At 35.5% G+C, this 22,914-nt stretch overlaps 1 protein-coding gene across 7 annotated transcripts in view; it reads right to left on the bottom strand.

Annotated features, from left to right (window-relative positions):
• TSHR (thyroid stimulating hormone receptor) overlaps nt 1-22,914 on the bottom strand; it is a 163,979-nt gene that overhangs the window by 64,399 nt on the left and 76,666 nt on the right. For 3 of the 7 annotated variants that reach the window (XM_019831721.2, XM_019831722.3, NM_001009288.1), the window contains 2 exon segments: nt 7,936-8,007; nt 2,679-2,753 (listed from right to left, as the gene is read on the bottom strand). The exons of 1 other annotated variant lie outside the window; for it this stretch is intronic. In XM_019831721.2, the coding sequence (XP_019687280.1) occupies nt 2,679-2,753; nt 7,936-8,007 (147 nt within the window). 7 annotated transcript variants of the gene reach the window in all.

Here is a 22,914-nt window from a genome sequence, read left to right as displayed (position 1 = left end):
CCACAAACTGTGAGATCATGACCTGAGCCAGTCAAATGCTTAACCTACTGAGCCCCAAGAATTGCCTGTATTTTAAACCCAGAAAAATATTTTTTGTTTAGTTTTGTGCAGTCCAGTGTCATTTATATTTACCTTTTGTATTGCTTGCTTTTCATTTCCTTCTGTACTTCTGGGCAACTATTTGGCATTATTTTCCTTTAACCTTAAAATTCCCTTTAGTAGGTTCTTCATATGAAGAACTTTTGTTTGCTTGAAATGTCTTTCTTTTGCCTTCAATTTCGAAGAAATTGGCAGATATTTACCATTGTTAATTTTGTTGTTATCCTTATCGTAGGTATCTTTCTATTGCTTTTATAGACTGTATCATTTCTGTTGAATGAATGATCAACTATCAATCCTGTTTCTACTTCTTTGAAAGTGTATATGTGTTTTTCCCCCTTTGGCTGCTTTTAGTGATTTTCACATCGTCTTTGGTTTTTAATACCTTTACCATGACGTGCCTTGATGTGTTTTCTTTGTATTTATCCTGTTGGGGTTTGTGGTAATTATATCTGTGACTTGACATCCTTTATGAATTTTAGAAAATTCTCTTTAAATATTGCTTCTCTCCTTCTTTCTCTTTTCTTTTTTGGGACCCAATTACAGGTATTCCAGACTTTTTACTGTGCCATATATTTTTTATTTTCTTTTTCTCTCCATGGTTCAGCCTGGATAAATACAAATATAAATATATTTAAAGTTTATTTCTTTATTTTGAGACAGAGACAGCACAAGGGGGAGGGGTGGGGCAGGGGCAGAGAGGGAGACAGAGAATCCAAAGCAGGCTCTGCACTGTCATTGTGGAGCCTGATGTAGGACTCAGTCCCATGGAACCATGAGATCATGACCTGAGCTGAAACCAAGAGTTGGATGCTTAACTGACTGAGCCATCCAGGCGCTGTGGTTGGATATATTTTTCTGACTTAATCTTCCAGGTTACTGATTCTCTTTTGAGCTGTGTCTAATTTGTTGTTAAACTCGTGCTTGGATTTTATTTCAGTTATTGAATTTTTAAGTTCTTGTTTCTATTTGATCCTTTTTATAGTTTCTAATTCTATTTTGAAATTCTCTAGTCTTTAAAATTTTGAATATATTAATTATAGTTATTAATTAAAGATCTGTGCCTAATAACTCCAAAACTCTAACATTTGAGTTTCCTCTCATTTTCTGTTGTTTGTTTTCTTCTCCTGCTTTTTTTCCCCATATGTTCTTGTTTTGTTTTTTTCTGTGCCTTGTTATTTTTTGTTGATTCAAAGCCAGGCATTAGTCTTTGTGAGAGTTGATCTATTTTCCATACTTCTGTGATGAAGCTGTTTAGGGATCCCAGCTAAAATCTTGGGATGTTAGTTTACTGAGGAGCCCTCCTCCTTCATAAGTCCTGAACTCCAATCTTTGATTCACTAGCCCTATGATATTGCCTAATCTTCTGTTCAGTCGGAGCCTCTCAGTTGTTGATTACAATTCACAGAACACCTCAAGAGGAAAACAATAGAATGTTGTTTTGAGGATTTGCTTCTCTAGTTACTTTCAGAGTAATGATTGATCTGTTGGAAGCTTGCCTACCATAGCTAAAAGCAACATTCTGAGCCTCAGTGTTCTTGAAGGCAGCAAAATGCAGTGCATAGGGAAAGAATTTTCCAGTAAGATATTTATGGTGTAAAGATTCTGCTCTGATCCTTTAGTAACTGAGTGACTAAGGAAAACATATTTATCCTTTATGAATTTATGTTTTCCTTATATAAATAATAAAAAAATAATATCTACTTAATAAGGTTGTTTTTTTGAACCTTAAATATAGAACATAGAACGTTTATCATAATGTCTAGAACATACTAGGTATTTATAGAAAATAGGTATTTTTGTTTCTTCAAGGAAATAGTTAATATTTCATAGTATTTCATAAAATTAAGTGGCTGCCTAGAAGGATGTAATGTGATTATTTACAACTTTTAATCAATTGTAATGGACTAGAGAAATAAAAACAGAATAATTATTGACGAAATGTGCTGCCTGGTTTTGACATGGTAGGCATGGTGCTTAATGCTTACATGCATTATATCATTCAATATGTATGCTCACCATATGAAGTTAAAACTCTTATTAGCTTTATTTTACAAATAAGGAATGTGAGGCTAGGAAAGATTACATGATTGTGCAAGGTTAGACAGTGGGTAGACAGAGAAACCAGGGTTCCAACCCAATTATAATCAACTCTAAGGCCAGAGTTTGTATCCTGACTCCTGTTCTAATCTCATGAAGCTACATTTCTCTTCTATGTTTTCCTAACTGAGGAAAAATGTTAGATATACAGAATCTTGCACAGGCCTGGAATCCAGTTAGTAGTCAGTAAATATGTATTGACTCACTGATATCCACACCAATGAAATCTGCTGACATACTAGTAATAGAATGAAATGACAATTTGAGAAGAGAACTTCTAGTTTTGACTTTACCTTTCAACCATGGAAATGGGATTTTGGATGGATTAACAAACTGTGAGAACAAGTCAAGAATTTAATCAGACACAGAAGTTTTGAACCATGGTCGAACACCCAGCTGTTAACAGCCATTTGGAGCCCAGAATTATCAATCAAGACTGGCTATGGTGGGGTCTGTGCTGCACTTTTCATTGTACTTACATGTGAGTCATTTTACTCAAATTGTAGAAGGAATGTGATTCCAGTCGCTGCAGAGTTGCATCTATTGACAAGTAGCTGAATATCATAAAAATATAATGCAAAGTAGAAAGTTAGTAGGGTTGTGAATGCCAGACATACTTCAAACATACTGATTTTGTTAAAACTTCTTTGTCAGGGGCTTCCCAGATCAGACAACATGTATAACCTCCATGATTTCTCCCTAATTATGCTCCAATTAGTTATACTTTTTTCAAATCCTGTGATACCTGAAAGCTTCCCAATTCATTAGGTCCTATTCATCCCTAAGGTTTCATTTAAATGACACTTCCTTCAGAAGCTTTTCCTGAATTTCCCGATTAGGTAAAATTTCCCTTAAGTATCCCTTATTGCACCAAGAACTCCTTTCATTAATTATCACAGTACAACTTTCTAATTGTTTGGATATTGTCTGATTAGGCTGTACATTCTCTGAAATGGAGAACAGTGTCTGCTTTGTGTGGCCTTTGAATTTTGAGTGTCTGTCATAGTGCCTGGCATGTAGTAGAGCCTCAGTGAATATGTGTTAAGGTAATGAATAAACAGTGAATTACTCAAAATAGCAGAAAATGAAAGAAATTAGAAAAGAACACAATAATAAAAAAGAGGCATTTTTAACAGTGTAACTGCATGGGATTAGAAATAGAGTCTCAAAGAAGATGAGAAATTTATAATTCTCTAGCGGAACATTCCGTAGGGTAGTGACTACATGTCTACTCAAGACTTCTTTATTTTGATTAATCTGAAAATTCAAGACTTTTCTGGAACTTTGTAAGCAAAGGATAACTCAAATAAAGGCTTTAATTATTATAAAAGAGAAAAGAGAAACTTCTAAGTACAACTTGTCAAGAATACCTAAGGAATACTGTTTCAAATAGCCTCCACAAATTCCATCTTGTTATAAGAATGACTAACGCAGCCAAACTCAGTGACTGCTTTTTATTGAGAGGTATCTCTATATTTGGGAAAATTAAATATTAATAGATGGTGTCCACCTGTTGTAATAACAGAGATTCTCAACCCTGGCCATTCAGCTAAACTACCTGGGAGGCTCTTAAAAGATACATATGTCTAAGACTCGGTCCAGGATAACTAAATCAGAATTTATGAGGGATGATGTGCAAATACTTTTATTTAAAAAAATCTATCTTTTGGGGCGCCTGGGTGGCGCAGTCGGTTAAGCGTCCGACTTCAGCCAGGTCACGATCTCGCGGTCCGTGAGTTCGAGCCCCGCGTCGGGCTCTGGGCTGATGGCTCGGAGCCTGGAGCCTGTTTCCGATTCTGTGTCTCCCTCTCTCTCTGCCCCTCACCCGTTCATGCTCTGTCTCTCTCTGTCCCCAAAATAAATAAACGTTGAAAAAAAAATCTATCTTTAAATTTTGAATTAAATCTGCCAGTAAAATGTTTTCATTAATACAATGTTTATAAAAGGAACTCTGTTCTATTTGAGTTTTTATCACGTCATTGGGAATGTTCTAATGGTCCTGTACTTCCTGTTTTATCTCTTCTCTAAATAATTATCCTTTGATTTATCAGGTCACCCAAGCCATTGCCACTTGTAGATAACATTACATAAATTATTTTAATCCAAATATATTTTTAGTATGGAAGGAGCAATGGAAGACATTGAAAAGATTATTTTTTGTGTGTGTATGTGTGTGTAGAGATCTGCAGAGATTTATAATGGATGAAGCTGTGCCATTTGTAGGAAAAGATGAATTTTGAAAGCTACAAACTTGTTTTCCTAACTTTATAACATACCTATTGCTCTGAATTTTCTCCTGAATTTCTTAGTTTAGAAGTGTGAAGCTTTCTCAAAGGGTTACTAGAATGGTCATTCTGTCCACGTCATAAGAAGTTCCAGTTTCTCCAACTGAATGATACATCCTTAAAGGGCTCTTATGGCTCAATTGGGAAGACAAGATGTAGGAACCATTTATTCACTGGGGTGAAAGATGTGATTCTCTGCTTGCTTATCCCTTTTTTATAAACAGGAAAAATCAGATCCCATCTCTTCCTCAAATTTCTTCTTAGCATGTAAGTCTTATGTAATCACTAGGGTGACCATATCATTTATCATCCAAACTAGGATATTTTTGTGAGTTACACAGGGTGCTATTAATAATTATGCATGAATAATAGGTGGAAATTTGTACTGAACCAGTACAAACCTATCCAGGATTGCCCAAATGTTTTCTCTCTTGCCCCCTAGGCAGACAAGACCTTTAACTATTACTTATGTATGTCTGCATGTTTTCATTCAACAAATATCTATTGAATATTTACTCTGTGTCAGTAAGTGGGCATTGACAAAACAGACCTGTTCCCCAGCTTCAAGGAACTCATAGTAATGGGTGATATAGGTACATAAATGAGATTAGCATATACAGTGATAAGTGCTCTGATGTGCTTCAGGAAACATTTAACCCAGACTAGAGAATTCAGCATATTCTCCACGGAGGAAGTCTTAACAGGACCTTCAGATCTGCCTGGATGTCCTGTATATCTCAGCCAACCCTCCCTCTTTTATTGTCCATCACTTTTATTTCAAACCTTCTCAAATTTCTAACTCTCCTAACTTCACCCTCAATAATTAGCAGATAATCTTTTAATAATTTGTAGAAAAGATTGAAAGCTTGAGATGAAAATTCCTTGAATTCTCCACCAATAAACCTATTAATCACCTGCATGGCTTCATCTCTTACTACTACTTTCTTGTTACAATGTAAAAGATGACAATTTTCTTGTACCAAGTCAATCCCTTTATTTGGATCCCATCGCTTCTTGCCTTCTCAGGGACCCCCGAATTGTTTGTTCTTCATTCTCTTTAGCCTATCCCTCTCCAATGATGCCCTTCACTGGTCCCGATTACATCTGCCTGGAATGAAGGAAAAAATCATGTCTATGTCCTGATTACCTGCTGGACCCATAGCTTGCTTGATGCCTCAAAGGTAACTCAAATGCCATATGCCCCAAACGAACTCCTAACTGTCTCCTCGATTCTCCACAGCAAATTCGCACAAAACTTCTCTATCTCAGCAAATATGCTCATCAACCACACAGGTGTCCTGGTCAGACACTTGGATGAAATTCTCCATCTCTTCCCACCTCCAAATCAATCAACTTTTGAGTTTGTTAGTTCTCTTATTTATTTCTCAAACCTGGCCACTTTTTCTTTATTTCCCCTCAACCATTAGCATTCAGTTCACCATCCCCTCTGCCCCAGGGACACTGCAACAACATCCTCACAAGTTTCCTGTCTCTAGTCTTACTCCATTTGACTCCCTTTCCACAGAACAAGCGAATGTTTCTAACACACCTGATCTGCCACTTCCATCCTGATAACCATTTAGTGGCTTGGACCTTAGGGAAGATTTCAAATTCCTTTACGTGGTTCACAAGGCCTTGGACTTGCTTATTCCCCAGTTTCATTTCTCTCTACTGCCCTTCTTCCCACTTAAGCTTCAGCCTCAACAAGTTTATTTTAATTTAACCAACAGTGCAGCTTTCCCCTTCTTCTTGGAACTATCTTTCTACTTATTTCCCCCCCAGATCACAAGTTAGGTGTCATTTCCTCTAGGAAGCCCTCTATGACCACACTCTCCATCTAGGTAAGATGCTTCTTATATGAGTTACACAGCACTCTCTAACTGACTACACCATAGTATATCTCTTAGGAAGGAAAGTGGAAACTCCATGAGTTTTGTCAGATGTCATATGTGAAGCATTTAGCGAAGTGCCAGGCACAGAGTAGGGCCCGATAAATATTTGTTGAATGAATGAATAAAGTAATGGTCAAGCTATTGGGACATCCAAGCAGAGACACCAAATAAGCAATTATATAAGAAGATGAGAAGGGTATTTCAAGTTGTTTAACTTTTAGGCCACTAAACGCTGGTGCTGTTAAACGGAGAAGAAGGAACAGTTTAGCAGGAAGATGAGTTTATTTTGGCTATGCTGTTTGAAGTGACTATGGGACATCAAGATGATCATACTTGGGAAGAAGCTTTAATTCAGGCCTGAATTGTAGCAACAAGTCAGGGCTAGAGATACTCATTTAGGAACTAACTGTATTGGGTAACAGTGAAGCCAAAGGAATGGGAGTGTCCATTCAAGGAGAAGAGGGTATGAAGGAACTGGGACAAAAGAAGAATGAACTGATATTTAAGGAACTGAATGAAATGAAATAGGAAGTTAGGAGAGGAGAGTGAGGATGAGGAAGAGTAGTTCAGGTAAGATGTTAAAAAGAAGGATGAGAGAACAATATCAAGGAAATCAAAGGAGACAAGAATTTGAAAATAGAAGGGCTGTTCAGGAAATCAAAGACTGCAGAGATACATAGTTGGAATGGTTTCTCAGCCTCAGCCCTGTTGACATTTTGGACTAGAAAATTGTTGTGGGAGGATATCCTGTGCCTTGTCGGGTGTTCAGCAGATCCTTCGCCTCTATCCATTCAATGCCAGTAGCACCCTCCTTTCTAGTTGTATCAACTAAAAATGTCAAATGCCCCTGAAATGACACAACAGACACTCGATAAATGGTCATGAAATGAATCAATTGAGCCAAAACCCACACAGGTTGCTCCTGGTTGTATTGTCATTTGGTGTACCTGAATTATCTTTGTGGCTTGTCAGAATCCATTAAACGAAATAAGGCCCTGGTTTATTTCATATACAGTTATACTCTTTGTCAACTCAACATGGAAGTCCTTTTTATCCTTACTCTTGAGTGCATAACAATTCAGTTTTCCAAGGTTTAGAATTATTTTTGTGGGGTTTTTTTGTTTGTTTTTTTAATGAGAGAAGTCTGAAATCATTAGCTACATTTCTGACAAAATGTAAACATTTGTCCTGGTAAAAAGTGAATCAAGAATCCGTAACTGGGAGAGATGGACTAGCCAGTGTGTGTATGGGAGAGATTCCCAGCTAACACTCTGTTGCATCCCAAGATACATTAAAATACGTTGAGAATTATTAAATTGTCAAGATCAAATGAATTTAATTTTGCAGTACGTTTAAGAAATTAGGAATTCAGGATTGGAGATGTAGCAAAATCAAATAAACATCTTTTACATATACTTTTCAAGTACATTGGAAATGCAAATATCATTGTTTTATGCAGATACAATGTATAACAAGTATTTTTCTTGATAGAACACATTTAGAAAATAACATGGCTGGCACAGTTGCAAACTTCTCTTTATATTAAAAAAGTGACTTACATCCTGGAAATATTGGGCAGATTTGAAAATGCACGACTGGGAATGGTTTTCAGATGAGTCTCTATAAATTTCCTATAAAGATAACAGTTACACAATTAGAGTTTTAATCATTGGATTTTTCTAATAAGTCACCTTAATTATGAGCAATACATTATGAGAGGTATCCTGGTCCTTATGACATCCATTTTATCATACATAATCAACAAAAATAATACTCAAGGAAAAACAAACATACAGTTTTCCCCCAACAAACCAAGAACTGAGAGTGAGAGTCAAATGCAGAAAATAAAACTTCAAACGTCATCTTTGAATTTGTGGTAAACTCGTATACCTTGTGTGACATCATATTCAAATTATTAACTGGATGGCAATATCCCATATTTATGTTTCAGCATAAAGCCGAATGTTGCCTTAATATGGTTTCACAAATTTAGGCCTCATAAATTATCCATCCTTTCTCATAGGTCTCTCACTTACATTCCCTTAATTGGATTGATTAAAACCTATTGGTCCAGATCCAAGATTCTGAATTTAAAAATAAAAGCATAGCAACTTATTCAATTAAAATCTCCCAGTAAAAGTGGGCCATGCCAAAGGAAAACAAAGGATCAGGTACACACCTGTTGGGTATCACCCAAGGAGATTGAGTTTCTCAAGCTCAAAGATAGTCCTGCATATAGAACCTGCTCTAAGGGCATGGATCTTGAGGACATGCTTATTGTAAAATTGCACACACTGCTTATAGATAATGTGGACTTAATTTGTAACTTCACTGTCTAAAAATTTGGGAGTTCAAAAGTAAATGACCTATTACGAAAATTAGAGTAAGTTTACAATGGTATGTAAGAAAGTTGACTTGGAACAGAAATACCATCTAAATGTAATTTAATAGATTTGGGGTAAAAGATTCAAATAATGTTTATATTCTTTCACAATGCATGAATTTCTGAAATATATAATTCATGTTTCTTGAATTCTCTCTTTCTCTGTCACACACATAAACACATACACACTTGAAGTGAGAACAAAGATCTTTTTCCTACTACTGATTTAGTTGTAGTTGATGGAGTTCGGGACACGCTATCCCAAAGCATGGCAATTTAGCATGTTGAACATTTTAAGCTGGAGGAATCTGAGAAACAACAGGTGCATTAAGGACTCTGATCTCCTTCTCCTCTGAAGCAAGTCATAAGACTCTCGTGTGGGGGGTGCCCTGCCTATATCCTTATCTCAGAAAACACCAAGGGAATCTGAATGAACACTGAATAAGCTCCCTTCAGTTTTCTACCCTTTTGTTCTATCACATTTTCCCATGACTTTACATTCCTCATCAAAACAGCATAAAAACACTCAGGTTTAATCACCTCTTTGGGTCTTCATTTCTTTATGAAGGCTTCCATGACACATAAACATTTTCCATTAAATAAATTTGTACGTTCTTCTCTTGTTAATCCATCTTCTGTTATAAAGCCCCAGCTGAGGAACTAGAAGGGTAGAAGGAAAAACATACTATTTTCCTCCTCTACAGTTTCTGGTGATGAGGATTGGATAGTAGAAGGCTGGGATACTCCATCACCTTGGAGACTGCAGCTAAGGTCTGGGACAACTGGCAGAAAGCCAGCAGAATGTAAGAATTCTTAACGTATCAGTTTTCAGGATCTTTATCTTCCTTGAGAGAGGAAGGTAAACACTTCTCCTTGCTGTTTCCTTTCCAAATTCAGGTTAGCAGGAAAAAATATTTGTATTTGTCAAATCTTTGGATAGTGACCCTTTTGAGTTTAGTGTTAAGTACCCATTGTTTATTGATCCTTTCCCTCCCAGAGTCAGCTATTGTCTTCCTGTTTAGGTTTTTGTTTTGTTTTGTTTTTGTGTTTTGAGAATCTTGCTTGGCTTTTTACCTGCCAGGCTATGCAGATCTTCAGTTGCCTTTTAAGAAATTTGCCTAGGAAACAAAGATTCTGTGTTTTATCAAACTAATTTCCTGTGCTTCATGTTGTCTTTATAAGGTCTTTTGATTACTTACTTATTAAGGTCTCTAATATTAAAAGAGGGTTTTGTTCACAACTATGTAATGTTCTATATTTGCCTTAAAAATCTTCTATTGTCATTTGGTTAAATAGTTGACCAAGACCTTATTTAATCAAGTGTTCAGATCTTTTGATATTCTTGACAAGTTTCCCCAAATCAAATTCTAAATAAAGTCTTTCTGACTTTGAACTAACTTTGAGCTTTTCCGGAGGATTCCTGCAAAGCAGACTTAAAAAGGGCCTGTATTATCAATCAATTTTCTTGTTGTACTTGTATAAATAATTGGGCCAAGTTTAATAAGACTAGATTTATTTTTGCAAATAAAAATAGTCTTTGATTATCTATGGTAGAAATGGAGGTGGCTGTAGAGAAAAATTTTGTTTCAGTTAGAAAGTATTACCCACCCTTGTGAATGTTTGCCGTCTTTGAACTATTTTTCATTTCCTTGTAAATTAGATTCCATTTTGTACATCTTGTCAGTTGTTACCATATCCAGTTTTCTCTCACCTTCCTGACTTGTCATCACTAAAAACGAAAACTACCCATTTTTCAAAGTCCTATAAGCCGAAGCTGGATGATGATATAAACTTTTAGGGAATCACCACAACAGATCATGTATGGGTACTCTTTGTACCTATAACTGTGTGGGTCACTCAGAAATTTCACTGGAACATCTAATTCCATCACCAGAGACATTCACACTGCAAACCAAAAAAATTTATTGGTTGTTACTCCCTGCCCTTACTACCCTACCTACAGGTGCTTTGAGCCCAACATCTAGAAATCGTGACTGACCACCCTCTGGGTTCAAAAATTGAATTTATAGTTTGTTGGAACCATTAACCTTTGTTTTTCTTTTATTTCCATAGAAATGTATCTCATTAAATGCCTGATTACTAACACCGTTAGAAGCCTAACAGATGGGTGCCCTTGCTGCCACTCATATCATCACCTTTTGAAATGAAACAACTCTTTAGGATTGACCTATTCCTAGGACTGAGAGCCTGGTTTGCTAGGACAGGGGATGATCGATCTACCCACTAAGTTTCTGGACTGTCAAACTTCTTGGGGAAAATTTCAGATGAGAGAATAATGGGGTTTAAAACATGCTACCCCAAAATATAATACCTTGGCATATTGCATATTTTAAGCTGAAGGGATTGAGAAACAGTAGGTTCAGGAAGAACTCTCTGAGCCCCTTCTCCTCTGAAGCAGGTCATAAAAGACTCTCATATGAGAGGTGCCCTCCCTATACCCAGATAAAAGAGCAATCTTATTTCTGAAGACAGAGGGATGCCAAGGGTAATCTGAACACATAGGCTTTGCTAGATTTCCCCAGTTTACTACCCTTAGCTCATACCCCTTTGTCCAGTGACATTTATCACCACCTTCCATTTTTTATCTAACCTAGTATAAAAATGTCATTTCTTCAAGTCTTCATTTCTTCCTAAAGGCTCCCAAGTCATGTACAACTTAAATAAGTATTCTTTTCTCTTGTTAATGTGTCTTTGGTGATAGAGCCCTAGCTGAGAAGTTAGAAGGGTAGGAAAAGATGTTTCTCTTCCTCTACACAGCATAACATGTTTTAAAAGACAAAATATTTGAAATGCTGACATTTTACTCATTCTTCTCAGCCACGTTTCTCACCAAAGAAAGCCCACCAATACAAATGGACTAATAAGGATTATGGATTTCAGAACCATGATACAATGATTCTGAGATACAATATGCACAATAAATCTTAAACAAAAATGAATGGGGGAATGACAGCAATTCTAGCCCTAGATGAACATTAATTATCAATTATTAGTGGATGAACTTAGTTTATATCATGATGATTATAACATAGCCTGACACAGAAGACTGATTTTAATAATGTTAAACAAATGAATTATCACAATAGAAATTGATCACATAAATTGCCAAATTCAGTTTAGCAGTTTGTACATTTTACCTGGATATATTCATAGTAATATACACATAATCTGGAAAAATAAACTCATTATTGAGTTAAAACATACTTTTAAACTCTTGGTATTAATTACCTTAGTTACAACTCTAAAATTTATCACCTATTAGCTTAAGCTTTCCTTCACTTTCTTCTCTTTTTTGAGTTTATTACTTTATTTTGAGAGAGACAGAGTGTGAGCAGGGGGAGGGTCAAAAAGAGGGGGAGAATTTCCAGCACTGACAGCACAGAGCCCAATTTGGCTGGAACTCATTAACCTGTGAGATCATGACCTGAGCTGAAATCAGGAGTCAGACATTCAACCAACTGAGCCACCCAGGCGCCCCTTCTCTCTAACTTTTAAAATGTTATTAGCCTGAACATTATGAAAACATGTAGGAAGAGTTTTCTTCCAAAGTACCTTTTTCTCTTCAAATAAAGAGCAAAAAATAATTGGCTGGAACATGGCGTCTAGCTGATGAAATAATAAAGACAGCATGTTTGTTTACAGAGCCTGTGTTCCATTTTCCCCCAATAGTCTTACTGTAAGTTGAGGATTATGGAGAATAAATTATTGTGATACGTGGATGCCTTGTAGCTCCCTAGCTAATCCCAGGTGCATGAGCTTTAAAACTCATAGAGGTTTCATGGTTGTTTTGTTAGGCGGTATTTTGTAGCTAGAGCTAACTGATACATGGTTATATGACCTATTTCTCTGTGCCTTCACACGGGCAAGCAGCTGCATGTGTTTTCCATTGTCTATGTTTTCAAAAGCAAAACATTTATTTAAAGAATTGTGTAACATTGTGATTACTGCTTTAAAAGCAGATGGTAGAGGAAAAAAAGCAAATGATTGTGATTATTTGGCTAGAATATTTTATTTTACTTTCAGAATAAATTTTGAATATTTGTGCAAAAGGAAAAAGACACATTTAAGTATATATTCTGTTGACAAAAACATTAGCAAAGCTTCAAGGTGTTATACTACTGTCCAAAGAATTAGCATCAAAATAGTATTTATTTTGGATGAAAATATACTAGGTACTGAAGAGACTTAGTTTTTTATGTTTTTGATGGTTCAAAATGAGAAGGCAGTGATTATTCTTGCTATAATGAAAAAAACTCAGAAAATGTGCCTCATACAAATAGTAGCAGTATTTACTATTAATGACTAGGGGCATCACATACAATTCATTGGGGGAAAAAAGCTTATAGTTTTATACCTAAGTGAGGTATGTACACTTAGTAGTTAAACAAGTTGGCTTTAGGATATGGAAAGAATAAATATTTAATAATGAACATTTATATTAATAAATTTATTTTAGAATAAATAAGAGAGAATAAATATTTAAGTTCATGATGTAATTTAATTTATTTTTATATGAGTTATGTAACCAAGAATGATCCACAAAGGTATGCCTTAGAATCAAATGTTTCCTTTCAGCCTTGCCAAATGTCTGCATTTAGAAGATATAATGGTGAAACAGAAATGCATGTGAAGTGCCAGTGATTGACTTGAAGAATTTGCAGAATAGGATCCATTTTTAAGGACTGTCTTTTTTGTTCTTGCAGTAGCAATGCGGGAGGGGAACCTGGTTAATGCTAGTAAAGAGAACAGACAGTTCTCTGTGTTCCAACAACAACAATTTGTGCTATTAAATTTTTCACATGATGGTAGGGTCATTTCACTGAAATTTTAACAACATGCAAATCCAATCAACATTCTAACATTTTGTTTTGTGTGAGTTCCCTGTAATCATAAATACATAGTTTTTATGTATGTGTGTACACGTTGGTGTGAGGTTTAGTTAATTGATGCTGCGTGGGAAACATCCTATTTATCAAAAAATATAAATTATGAATGGATGAGCATGACTGAATTTTACTGGGTTGAGAAGCATAGTTGATCTTCCTTGCCATGGCTAAGCTTGTGTGTGCCAGAAACACCAACTTCCCATTTAATCTCTTGGCAATCAGGCTGAGAATATTTTGTGATTTTGCATCAAGCTTGTTAAATATCACCACTTGGATTTCAAAGGCCTCCTTTTGTATTAAATACCTGTATCAATCAATCAACCAATATCTCACTGAGATATGTCAAGTGCATAACATTGAAATAGTCATTGTGACCATAGAAAGTACTAGTAGTAGAAAAAGAAGAAATTGTTACAAATAATGCAGATACTTAAATATTATGAAACTGTGGATTATAAAATGGGCAAATTAATATGACATTTATCACTTGCCTGCTGTTTTTACTTTGCTGAGAAGATTCTCATTAGTGAATTTATTTTACTATTGTGTTATATATATATATATATATATATATATATATATATATATACACACACATACATACATACATACACACACACACACACACTGTGGTAAGTTATGAGGAATGTAGCAAGTACAGGAATTAAAGTCAGGGATGTAGATCCAGAAGGATCATGCAGCCAAATATTTGGGACTCTTTATATAACATACAGACTGTATTTTTAAATATGAAAAAATTATTATTTAAAAATTTTTTAAATATTTATATTTGAGAGAGGGAGAGAGCATGAGCACGGGCAAATGGGGGAGGGGCAGAGAGAGACAGAGACAGAATCAGAAGCAGGCTCCAGACTCTGAGCTATCGGCACAGAGCCAGAAGTGGGGCTCCAACCCAAGAGCCCTGAGATCATGACCTAAGCCAAAGTCAGACACTCAACTGACTGAACCACCCAGGTGTCCCTAAATATGAAAAACATTTTAATCTGTACTATGTGTGTTTTCTGTTTCAGTGGTAGAATGGCATTTTAGTCAATGTTCCTACTGAATTATTTATAAGTAACATAAAAATACCAGGTGATACCTACAATTCAAGGTACTATATTGCAACCCACCACCAGATTCCAAATGGAGATGTGAATCATCATTTTGGGACAGTTAATTTCTGTTTGAGCTTTAACTTTTGTGATCTTGGACTTAGAAATACAAGCAATGTCTTGACAAGTTTGGCTCTATGGAAATTGTCTAGCTTAGGCCATCTGGGATAGTTTTCTATACACAACAAATAATTTGGTTTAGTTCTCCAGATTAAAAAATATATATACATAATTTGGTTTTATTTCATTATTTGGGACACTTTGTGTATTAAAACTTAAAATATTTTTTAAGTTTATTTATTTATTACTTTTTGAGAGAGAGAGTAAGAGACTGTACAAGTGGGAGAGAGGCAGAGAGGGAGAGAGCAAAAATCCCAAACATGCTCTAGCATGGAGCCCAACATGGGGCTCAAACTCACGAACCATGAGATCATGACCTGAGCTGAAATCAAGTGTTGGATGCTTAACTGAGCCACCCAGGCACCCCTGTATTAAAAGTTTTTAATACAAATTTAACGTATAATTTACAGCCAGTAAGATGCATAAATCTTAAATGTATAATTATATACTTAAGTGTATACAAGTATGTATGTGTACTTATACTTTCCATATGTACACATCTATTCTCATGACCAGGACTTGGATCAAAATATAGACTATTCCCCTGCCATGCACCTTTTCTGACCAAAACACTTTGAAACTAGGTGTCAACCATAAGAAAAAATCTGGAAAGACCATAAATACATGGAGGTTAAACAACATGCTACTAAACAATGAATGGGTCAATGAGGAAATCAAAGAAGAAATTTAAAAATACATGGAAACATGAAAATACAAGAGTCAAAACTTTTGGGATGGACAAAAGTGGTCCTCGGAGGAAAGTATATGGCAAGATAGGTCTACCTCAAGAGCATGAAAAATCTCAAATAAACAACCTAATCTTATCATCTAAAGGAGCTAGAAAAAGAACAACTAATGAAGCCCAAAGCCATTAGAAGAAAGGAAATCATAAAGATTAGAGCAGAAATAAGTGATATAGGAACTAAAAAATAAATAAATAAAAACACCAAAAAACCATAATAGAACAGATCAATGAAACCAGGAGCTGGTTCTTTAAAAAAATTAATAAAATTGATAAACCTCTAGCTAGACTTATTGAAAAGAAAAGAGGAAGTTCTCAAAATCACAAATGAGGGAGGAGAAATAACAACCAATACCACAGATATACAATTATAAGAGAATATTATGAAAATCTATATGCCAACAAAATGGACAACATAGAAGAAATTGAAAACTCCTAGAAACATAAATTGCCAAAACTGAAACACAAAGAAATAGAAAACCTAAACAGACTGATAACCAGAAAAGAAATTGAATCAGTAATCAAAAAACTCCCAACAAACACAAGTCCATTACCACAGATGAGTTCCACCAAACATTTAAAGAGTTAATACCTATTATTTTCAAACTATTCCAAAAAATAGAAAAGGAAAAAAAAACTTCCAAAATAATTCTATGAGGCCAGCACTACCCTGATACCAAAACTAGGTAAAGACACCACTAAAAAATAGAACTACAAGGCCAATATCCCTGATGAACACAGATGCAAAAATTCTCAACAAAATGTTAGCAAACCAAATCCAAACGAATTTAAACAATACGTTTAAAAATTCACCACGATTAAGTGAGATTTATTTCTGAGATGCAAGGATGGTTTAATATTCACAAATCAACATGATACATCACATTAATATAAGAAAGAATAACAACCATTTGATCCTATCAGTAGATGTAGAAAAAGCATTTGACAAAGTACAATATCAATTCATGATGAAAACCCTCAATGAAGTAGGTTTAGAGAGAACATACCTCAATATAATAAAGGCCATATATGAAAAATGCACAAGTAATATGATCCTCAATGGGGAAAAACTGATAGCTTTTCCTTTATAGTCAGGAACAAGACAAAGATGTCCACTTTCACCACTTTTATTCAGCCTAGTACTGCAAGTCCCAGCCACAATAATCAGACAATAAAAAGCAATAAAAAGCATCCAAATAAGCAAGGTAGAAATCAAACTTTCACTCTTCACAGACAACATGATACTCTGTATAGAAAACTGGAAAGACTCCACCAAAAACTGCTACAACTGATAAATGAATTCAGTAAAGTTGTAGGGTACAAAATCAATGTACAGAATCTGTTGCGTTTCTATACACCAATAATGAAGCAACAGAAAAATTAAGAAATGCAATTCCATTTACAACTGCACCAAAAATAATAAGATATCTAGGAATAAACCTAACCAAAGATGTGAAAGACTTATCTATCCTCTGAAAACTATAAAACAGTGATGAAAGAAATTGAAGACGACACAAAGAAATGGAAAGACATTCCATGCTTATGGACTAGAAGAGCCAATATTGTTAAAATGTCTATACACCCCAAAGCAACATACACATTTGATGCAATCCCTATTAAAATACCAAGAGCATTTTTCACAGAGCTAGAACAAATAATCCTAAAATTTGTATGGAACTACAAAAGACCCCAGATAGCCAAAGCAATCTTGAAAAAAAAAAAGCAAAGCTGGAGACATCATAATTCTGGACTTGAAGTTATAGTACAAAGCTGTAATAATCAAAACAGTATGCCACTGACACATAAATAGACACACAGATCTATGGAATAGATTAGAAAACCCAGAAATGGACCACAACTGTATGGTCAATTAATCTTCAACAAAGCAGGAAAGAATACCCAATGTGAAAACCAATGTTTCTTCAACAAATGGTGTTGGGAAAACTGGACAGAAACATGCAAAAGAATGAAACCAGACTACTTTCTTATACCATATACAAAAATAAATACAAAATAGATTAAAGATCTAAATGTGATACCTGAAACCAACAAATCCTAGAAGAGAACACAGGCAGTAACTTCTTAGCAACCAGCCATAGCAACTTCTTTCTAGATATGTCTCCTGAAGGTGAGACAGGTGAAACAAAATAAAAAATAAACTATTGGGACAACATCAAAATAAAAGCTTCTGCACAGTGAAGGGAACAACAAAACCAAAAGGCAACCTGCAGAATGGGAGAAGATATTTGCAAATGACATATCTGATAATGGGTTAGTATCCAAAATATACAAAGAATTTGTAAACCAACACCCAAAAAATGAATAATCCACCTAAAAATGGGCAGAAAACATGAGTAGTCATTTTTCCAAAGAAGACATACAGATGGCCAACAGATATATGAAAAGGTACTCAACATCACTTATCATTAGGGAAATACAAATCAAAACTACAATGAGATATCACCTCATACCTGTCAGAATGGCTAAAGTCAACAACACGAGAAAAAATAGGTGTTGGCAAGGATGTGGAGAAAAAGGAACCCTCTCGCACTGTTGGTGGGAATGCAAACTGGAGCGGCCAACTATGGAAAATACTCTGGAAGTTCCTCAAAAACTTAAAAATAGAACTACCCTACAATCTAGCAATTGTACTACTGGGTATTTACTCAAAGACTGTAAAAATACTAATTCAAAAGGATACATGCCTCCTGATGTTTATAGCAACTTTTTCTACCATAGCCAAATTATGGAAACAACCGAAGTGTCCATTAACTGAAGAATGGATAAAGAAGATGTGTTGTATATATTAAATGGAATTTTAGTCATCAAAAATGAAATCTTACCATTTGCAATGACATGGAGAGTATTATGCTATGCTGAGTGAAATAAGTCACTCAGAAAAAGACAAATACCATATGATTTCACTTATATGTGGAATTTAAGAAACAAATGGGAAAAAGGAAAAAAGAGGCAAACCAAGAAACACATTCTTAACTATAGAGAACAAACTGTTACCAGAGGGGAGGTGGGTGGAGGGATGGGTGAAATAGGTGATGGGGATTAAGGAGGGCACTTGTGATGAGTCCTGGGTGATGTATGGAAGTGTTGAATCACTATATTGTGATTGTAATAAACACACAGCACTCACTATGCCAAACACTATAAAAGCGCATTACATATATCATCACATCTTCCTAACAGCCCTGTGAGTTAAGGTATATTATTATCCCCATTTTATAGGTGATGATCTGAGGTACAGAAAGGTTAAATAATTTGGTAAAAGCTACGCAGCTGCAAGTATGAGAGCCAGCTTTCACTCACAGGGAAAAAAAGACATCAGATTCTTTAGCATATTCTACTGCCATTCTGCAAAGTATAGAATGTGGATAGCAATACCTACCACATAGGCTTGCCATGGAGATTTAATAAATTATTATTGGAAACACTTAGAACAACATTGGCATATTATGAACACTAACGTGTTTTTGTTAAAGAAACAAAAACATATAAATCTGTTGGCCAATTTATTAATCAATGATGAGAAATACAATGTCCAATGGGCCAGAATATTCATGATGACATGCGTATTTTTTCTTGTGCGCAGACTACTGTAGGGAACTAAGACAGATGCAGAAGATTGCTTGAAGGGCATGAAAAAACAAGGAGATGAAATGGATTTTAAATGTTCTCAGGCTAAGAGAGCCTATCAATACCATTTTACAAGGAATGGTTTTGCCTGTAGGGTATGATATCCACTAGTTTAAACATCCACAGATTTAAGTTTCCTTTGTCCAGAACATTGACTAGATGGAAATTTCCACAATTCTTATCTGTGACTCCACTTTTTTTCTGCCTTCAACTGATCAATCCTCTGCCTGATGGATGTTTTCTTCAACCAGATTACAGAGGGTCATACTATTTCCTTTATAGGATTTCATATGTCTCTATTATGATCCCTTCGTGTTACTTAAGAAATTTACTTTATTTCATTTGTTTCTAATTTTCTAGTAAGCATTACAGTGCAGCTTCAATATTATTGGCAATATTTTATTATAGACCTATCCTTAGACTCTTGTTTGTGTTGTGTTCCTTTTAAATGAAAAAAAAATGTAAGGGCACCTGGGTGGCTCAGTCGGTTGAGCATCTGACACTTGATTTCCACTCAGGTCATGATCTCATGGTTTGTGACACTGAGCCTCACATTACCAAGCCTGCTTGGCATTCTCTCTCTTCCTCTCTCTTTGCCCCTCCTCTGCTTGTGCGTGTGGACATGCTCAATCTCTCTCTCTCTCTCTCTCTCTCTCTCAAAATAAATTAATAAACTTAAAAGAAAAAAATGGAAATGGTTTCCTTTAATACTCTTCTTAAACAGGTGAGGAAACCTTTAGGTTTTGAGGAGCACAGTTTAGAACCTATGTATTTGTCCAAATCTTGTCATTTTATGGACGAAGTAAGGTCCATAAATAATCTGGAGTTCATTTATAATCTGAAGAAAGATTAAGTGACTGAAGTTCATATGATAAAGTGAGAGCAGTCCAGTTTCCTGCAAACTTTTCATTGTAAAGCATATATAGATAACCTGAAGATTCCTTCCTTTGCTATGAAGCTGACTCTGAGGCACTTCAGGAATCAACATGTATTTAAAAATACTACATATAAGTTGAGAGCCTACCACATTCCAGGCATCACGCACGGTGTGGGGAATGCAGTGGTAAGCAAGGTCAGATGAAGGTCCTGCCTTCATGAAGCTAAAACCAGTGGGGGAATTTGACATTTAAAAAAAAATTTTTTTTTACATTTATTTATTTTTGAGAGACAGAGAGAGACAGAGCACGAGTGGGGGAGGGGCAGAGAGAGAAGGAGGTACAGAATCTGAAGCAGGCTCCAGGCTCTGAGCTGTCAGCACAGAGTCCAACGTGGGGCTCGAACTCACAAACCATGAGATCATGACCTAAGCCAAAGTCGGAGGCTTAACCGACTGTGCCACCCAGGTGCCCCAACAAGACATTTTTTAAGACCCACTTAAGTAACTATATTATTATCATGGTGTTAGTGCTATGAAGGAAGAGTATAGATCTATGTGAGTGTAGAGAAGTCCTCTCTAAGGAACTGATTTAAGCTGAAGGCTGCAGTTGACAACAGATTCTGAAATGAAGTGTCAGTGAAGGAAGCAGGGTGGTGGATTGGGAGTCAGGACTTCATGAAATTCCACCAAAAAAGGGCAATAGCAAGGTGAGGTAGATATCAAAGTGAATTATATATTGCAAAATACTGAATGTCAGAAATTATAATGTTTGAGGTCTTAAAATGATGCCATAAACACAGCTGGCATTCAGTATGTACTTCTAGATAAAGCAGCTTGGTGAACACTTGTCATCTGTCCAGTGTTCTAAAAGTAGTTTTTGTTTTTGTTTTTGTTTTTTTACAAATGGCAATGTAGGCTTTGGCAGAGGGTGAAACTTTTTTCTGGCTCTGATATGCGAATTGGAAATAAATTCACGGTCTCATTAAAATTTCAAAGTATTGTCTGTGAATTTTATCGAGGGAGAAAAGAATTTATTGGCTTAGGACACTTTCAAATCAGTTCCCAGTTTCAAATTAGGAAAATGAGCTAGATATTCAAGAGATAGTATGCGTATATTTGTCTCTCTATATTCTATTCAGAAATGTTGAATACAAAGGTCAAATGTATTTGGAGGAGGGTGGTTTGTGTGTATGTATGTATACATGTGTTATATGTATGTTTTTGTTATTACTATTATGGAAAAGAAAAATAATTTTATCTGAAAAATGCAAGTACTTTCCATTCCTAATTTGCATTTCAGGTGTTAACATTGTTTTTTAAGTTTATGTAATTTGAGGGGGGGCAGGCAGAGAAAGAGAGAGAATCCCAAGCAGGCCCCATGCTGTCAGTGCAGATCCCAACACAGGGTGCAATCTCACAAACCATAACATCATGACCTGAACTGAAATCAAGAGAGAGACACTTAACTGACTGAGCCATCCAGGCGCCCCAGGTGTTGACATTTTTGTATGAGTTAATTCTCCTTTTTGTGTTTGTTTCAACTGTTCTACGTTGATTTGAAACCACATTCTTCCTACCCACCATCTCTGTTGTTCTTCATTCGTTTGTATAGATCAAAATTTCCATTTGGTATTGTTATCTTTCTACCTAAAGAACTTCCTTTAGTGTGTTATTGCTGCTTTTAGTGCAAGTCTACTGGCAATGACTTTGCTTAATGTTTGTTTATCTAAAAAAGTCTTTGTTTTGTCTTCAATATAGAAAGATATTTTCACTGGGCATAAAAATATAGGTTGGCAGTTTTCTTTCAGTAGTTGAAGGTGTCATTCTGTTGCATTACAAACTGTGTAGTTTCTCTTTTAAAATATTCTCTACCACTGATTTTCAGCAGTTTGATTATAATGTGCCCTGATGTAATTTTCTCTGTTTGTTCTTCTTGGGGCTCATTAGAGCTTTTTGGAATTGTAGGTTTAGAGTTTTTCTCAAATTTGGAAAATTCTGGGTCATTACCACTTCAAATATCTTTTATTCTGTTCCCTTTCTCTCTCATCTCCTTTTGGAGCTCCAATCACATGTATGTTAAATGAGTTAATATTTTCACAAGGTCAGTGATACACTCTTAATTTTTTTTATATCTTTTTTTCTCTCTGTACTCAATTTTGGATAGTTTCTATTGTTGACTTTTCGAGTTTTTAGGGTTTTTTTCCTTCTGTAATGTTTACTGTTATCAAACTCCTTCAGTTAATTTTTCATTGTATATATTTTTACCCATAAAAGTGTCACTTGGTTCTTCCTTATATCTTCTTTATGTCATGGTTTTTTTTATTTTCTTAAGTTTATTTAGAAGCCGTATAAAAAATATTTTAAAGTCATTTCCTATAATTCCATTATCTCTGTCATTCTAGGTCTACTCCTACTAACTGTTTTTACTCTTTATTGTGGATCATACTTCCTTTTTTTTTTTTTTTAAATTTTCGTTCCTGTTGCCTGGAGAGATAAGATAATGTGGAATTTGCTACTGGAAGGAAAAAAAAAAGATCTACTGAGGTTCACTGTGGTAGTAAACGATGGCTACAAATTTCCCTCTCTTTGAATCTGGGCTGGCCTTGGGTGCTTAACCAAAGAATGTGGTAGAAGTAATGCTGTTGGATTTTGAGATTATATTGAAAGTCTTATAGCTTCTGCCTGGGTCTCCTGGAATACTCTCCAGGAGAGCCCTGAATTTTCATGAAAGAAGTATGACTATCTT

The sequence above is a fragment of the Felis catus genome, chromosome B3, assembly GCF_018350175.1.
Source record: "Felis catus isolate Fca126 chromosome B3, F.catus_Fca126_mat1.0, whole genome shotgun sequence".
In the NCBI taxonomy this organism is placed as follows: Eukaryota; Metazoa; Chordata; class Mammalia; order Carnivora; family Felidae; genus Felis; species Felis catus.
The sequence above is the reverse complement of the archived record's forward strand: the minus strand, read 5'-3'. Positions and strand labels throughout refer to the sequence as shown.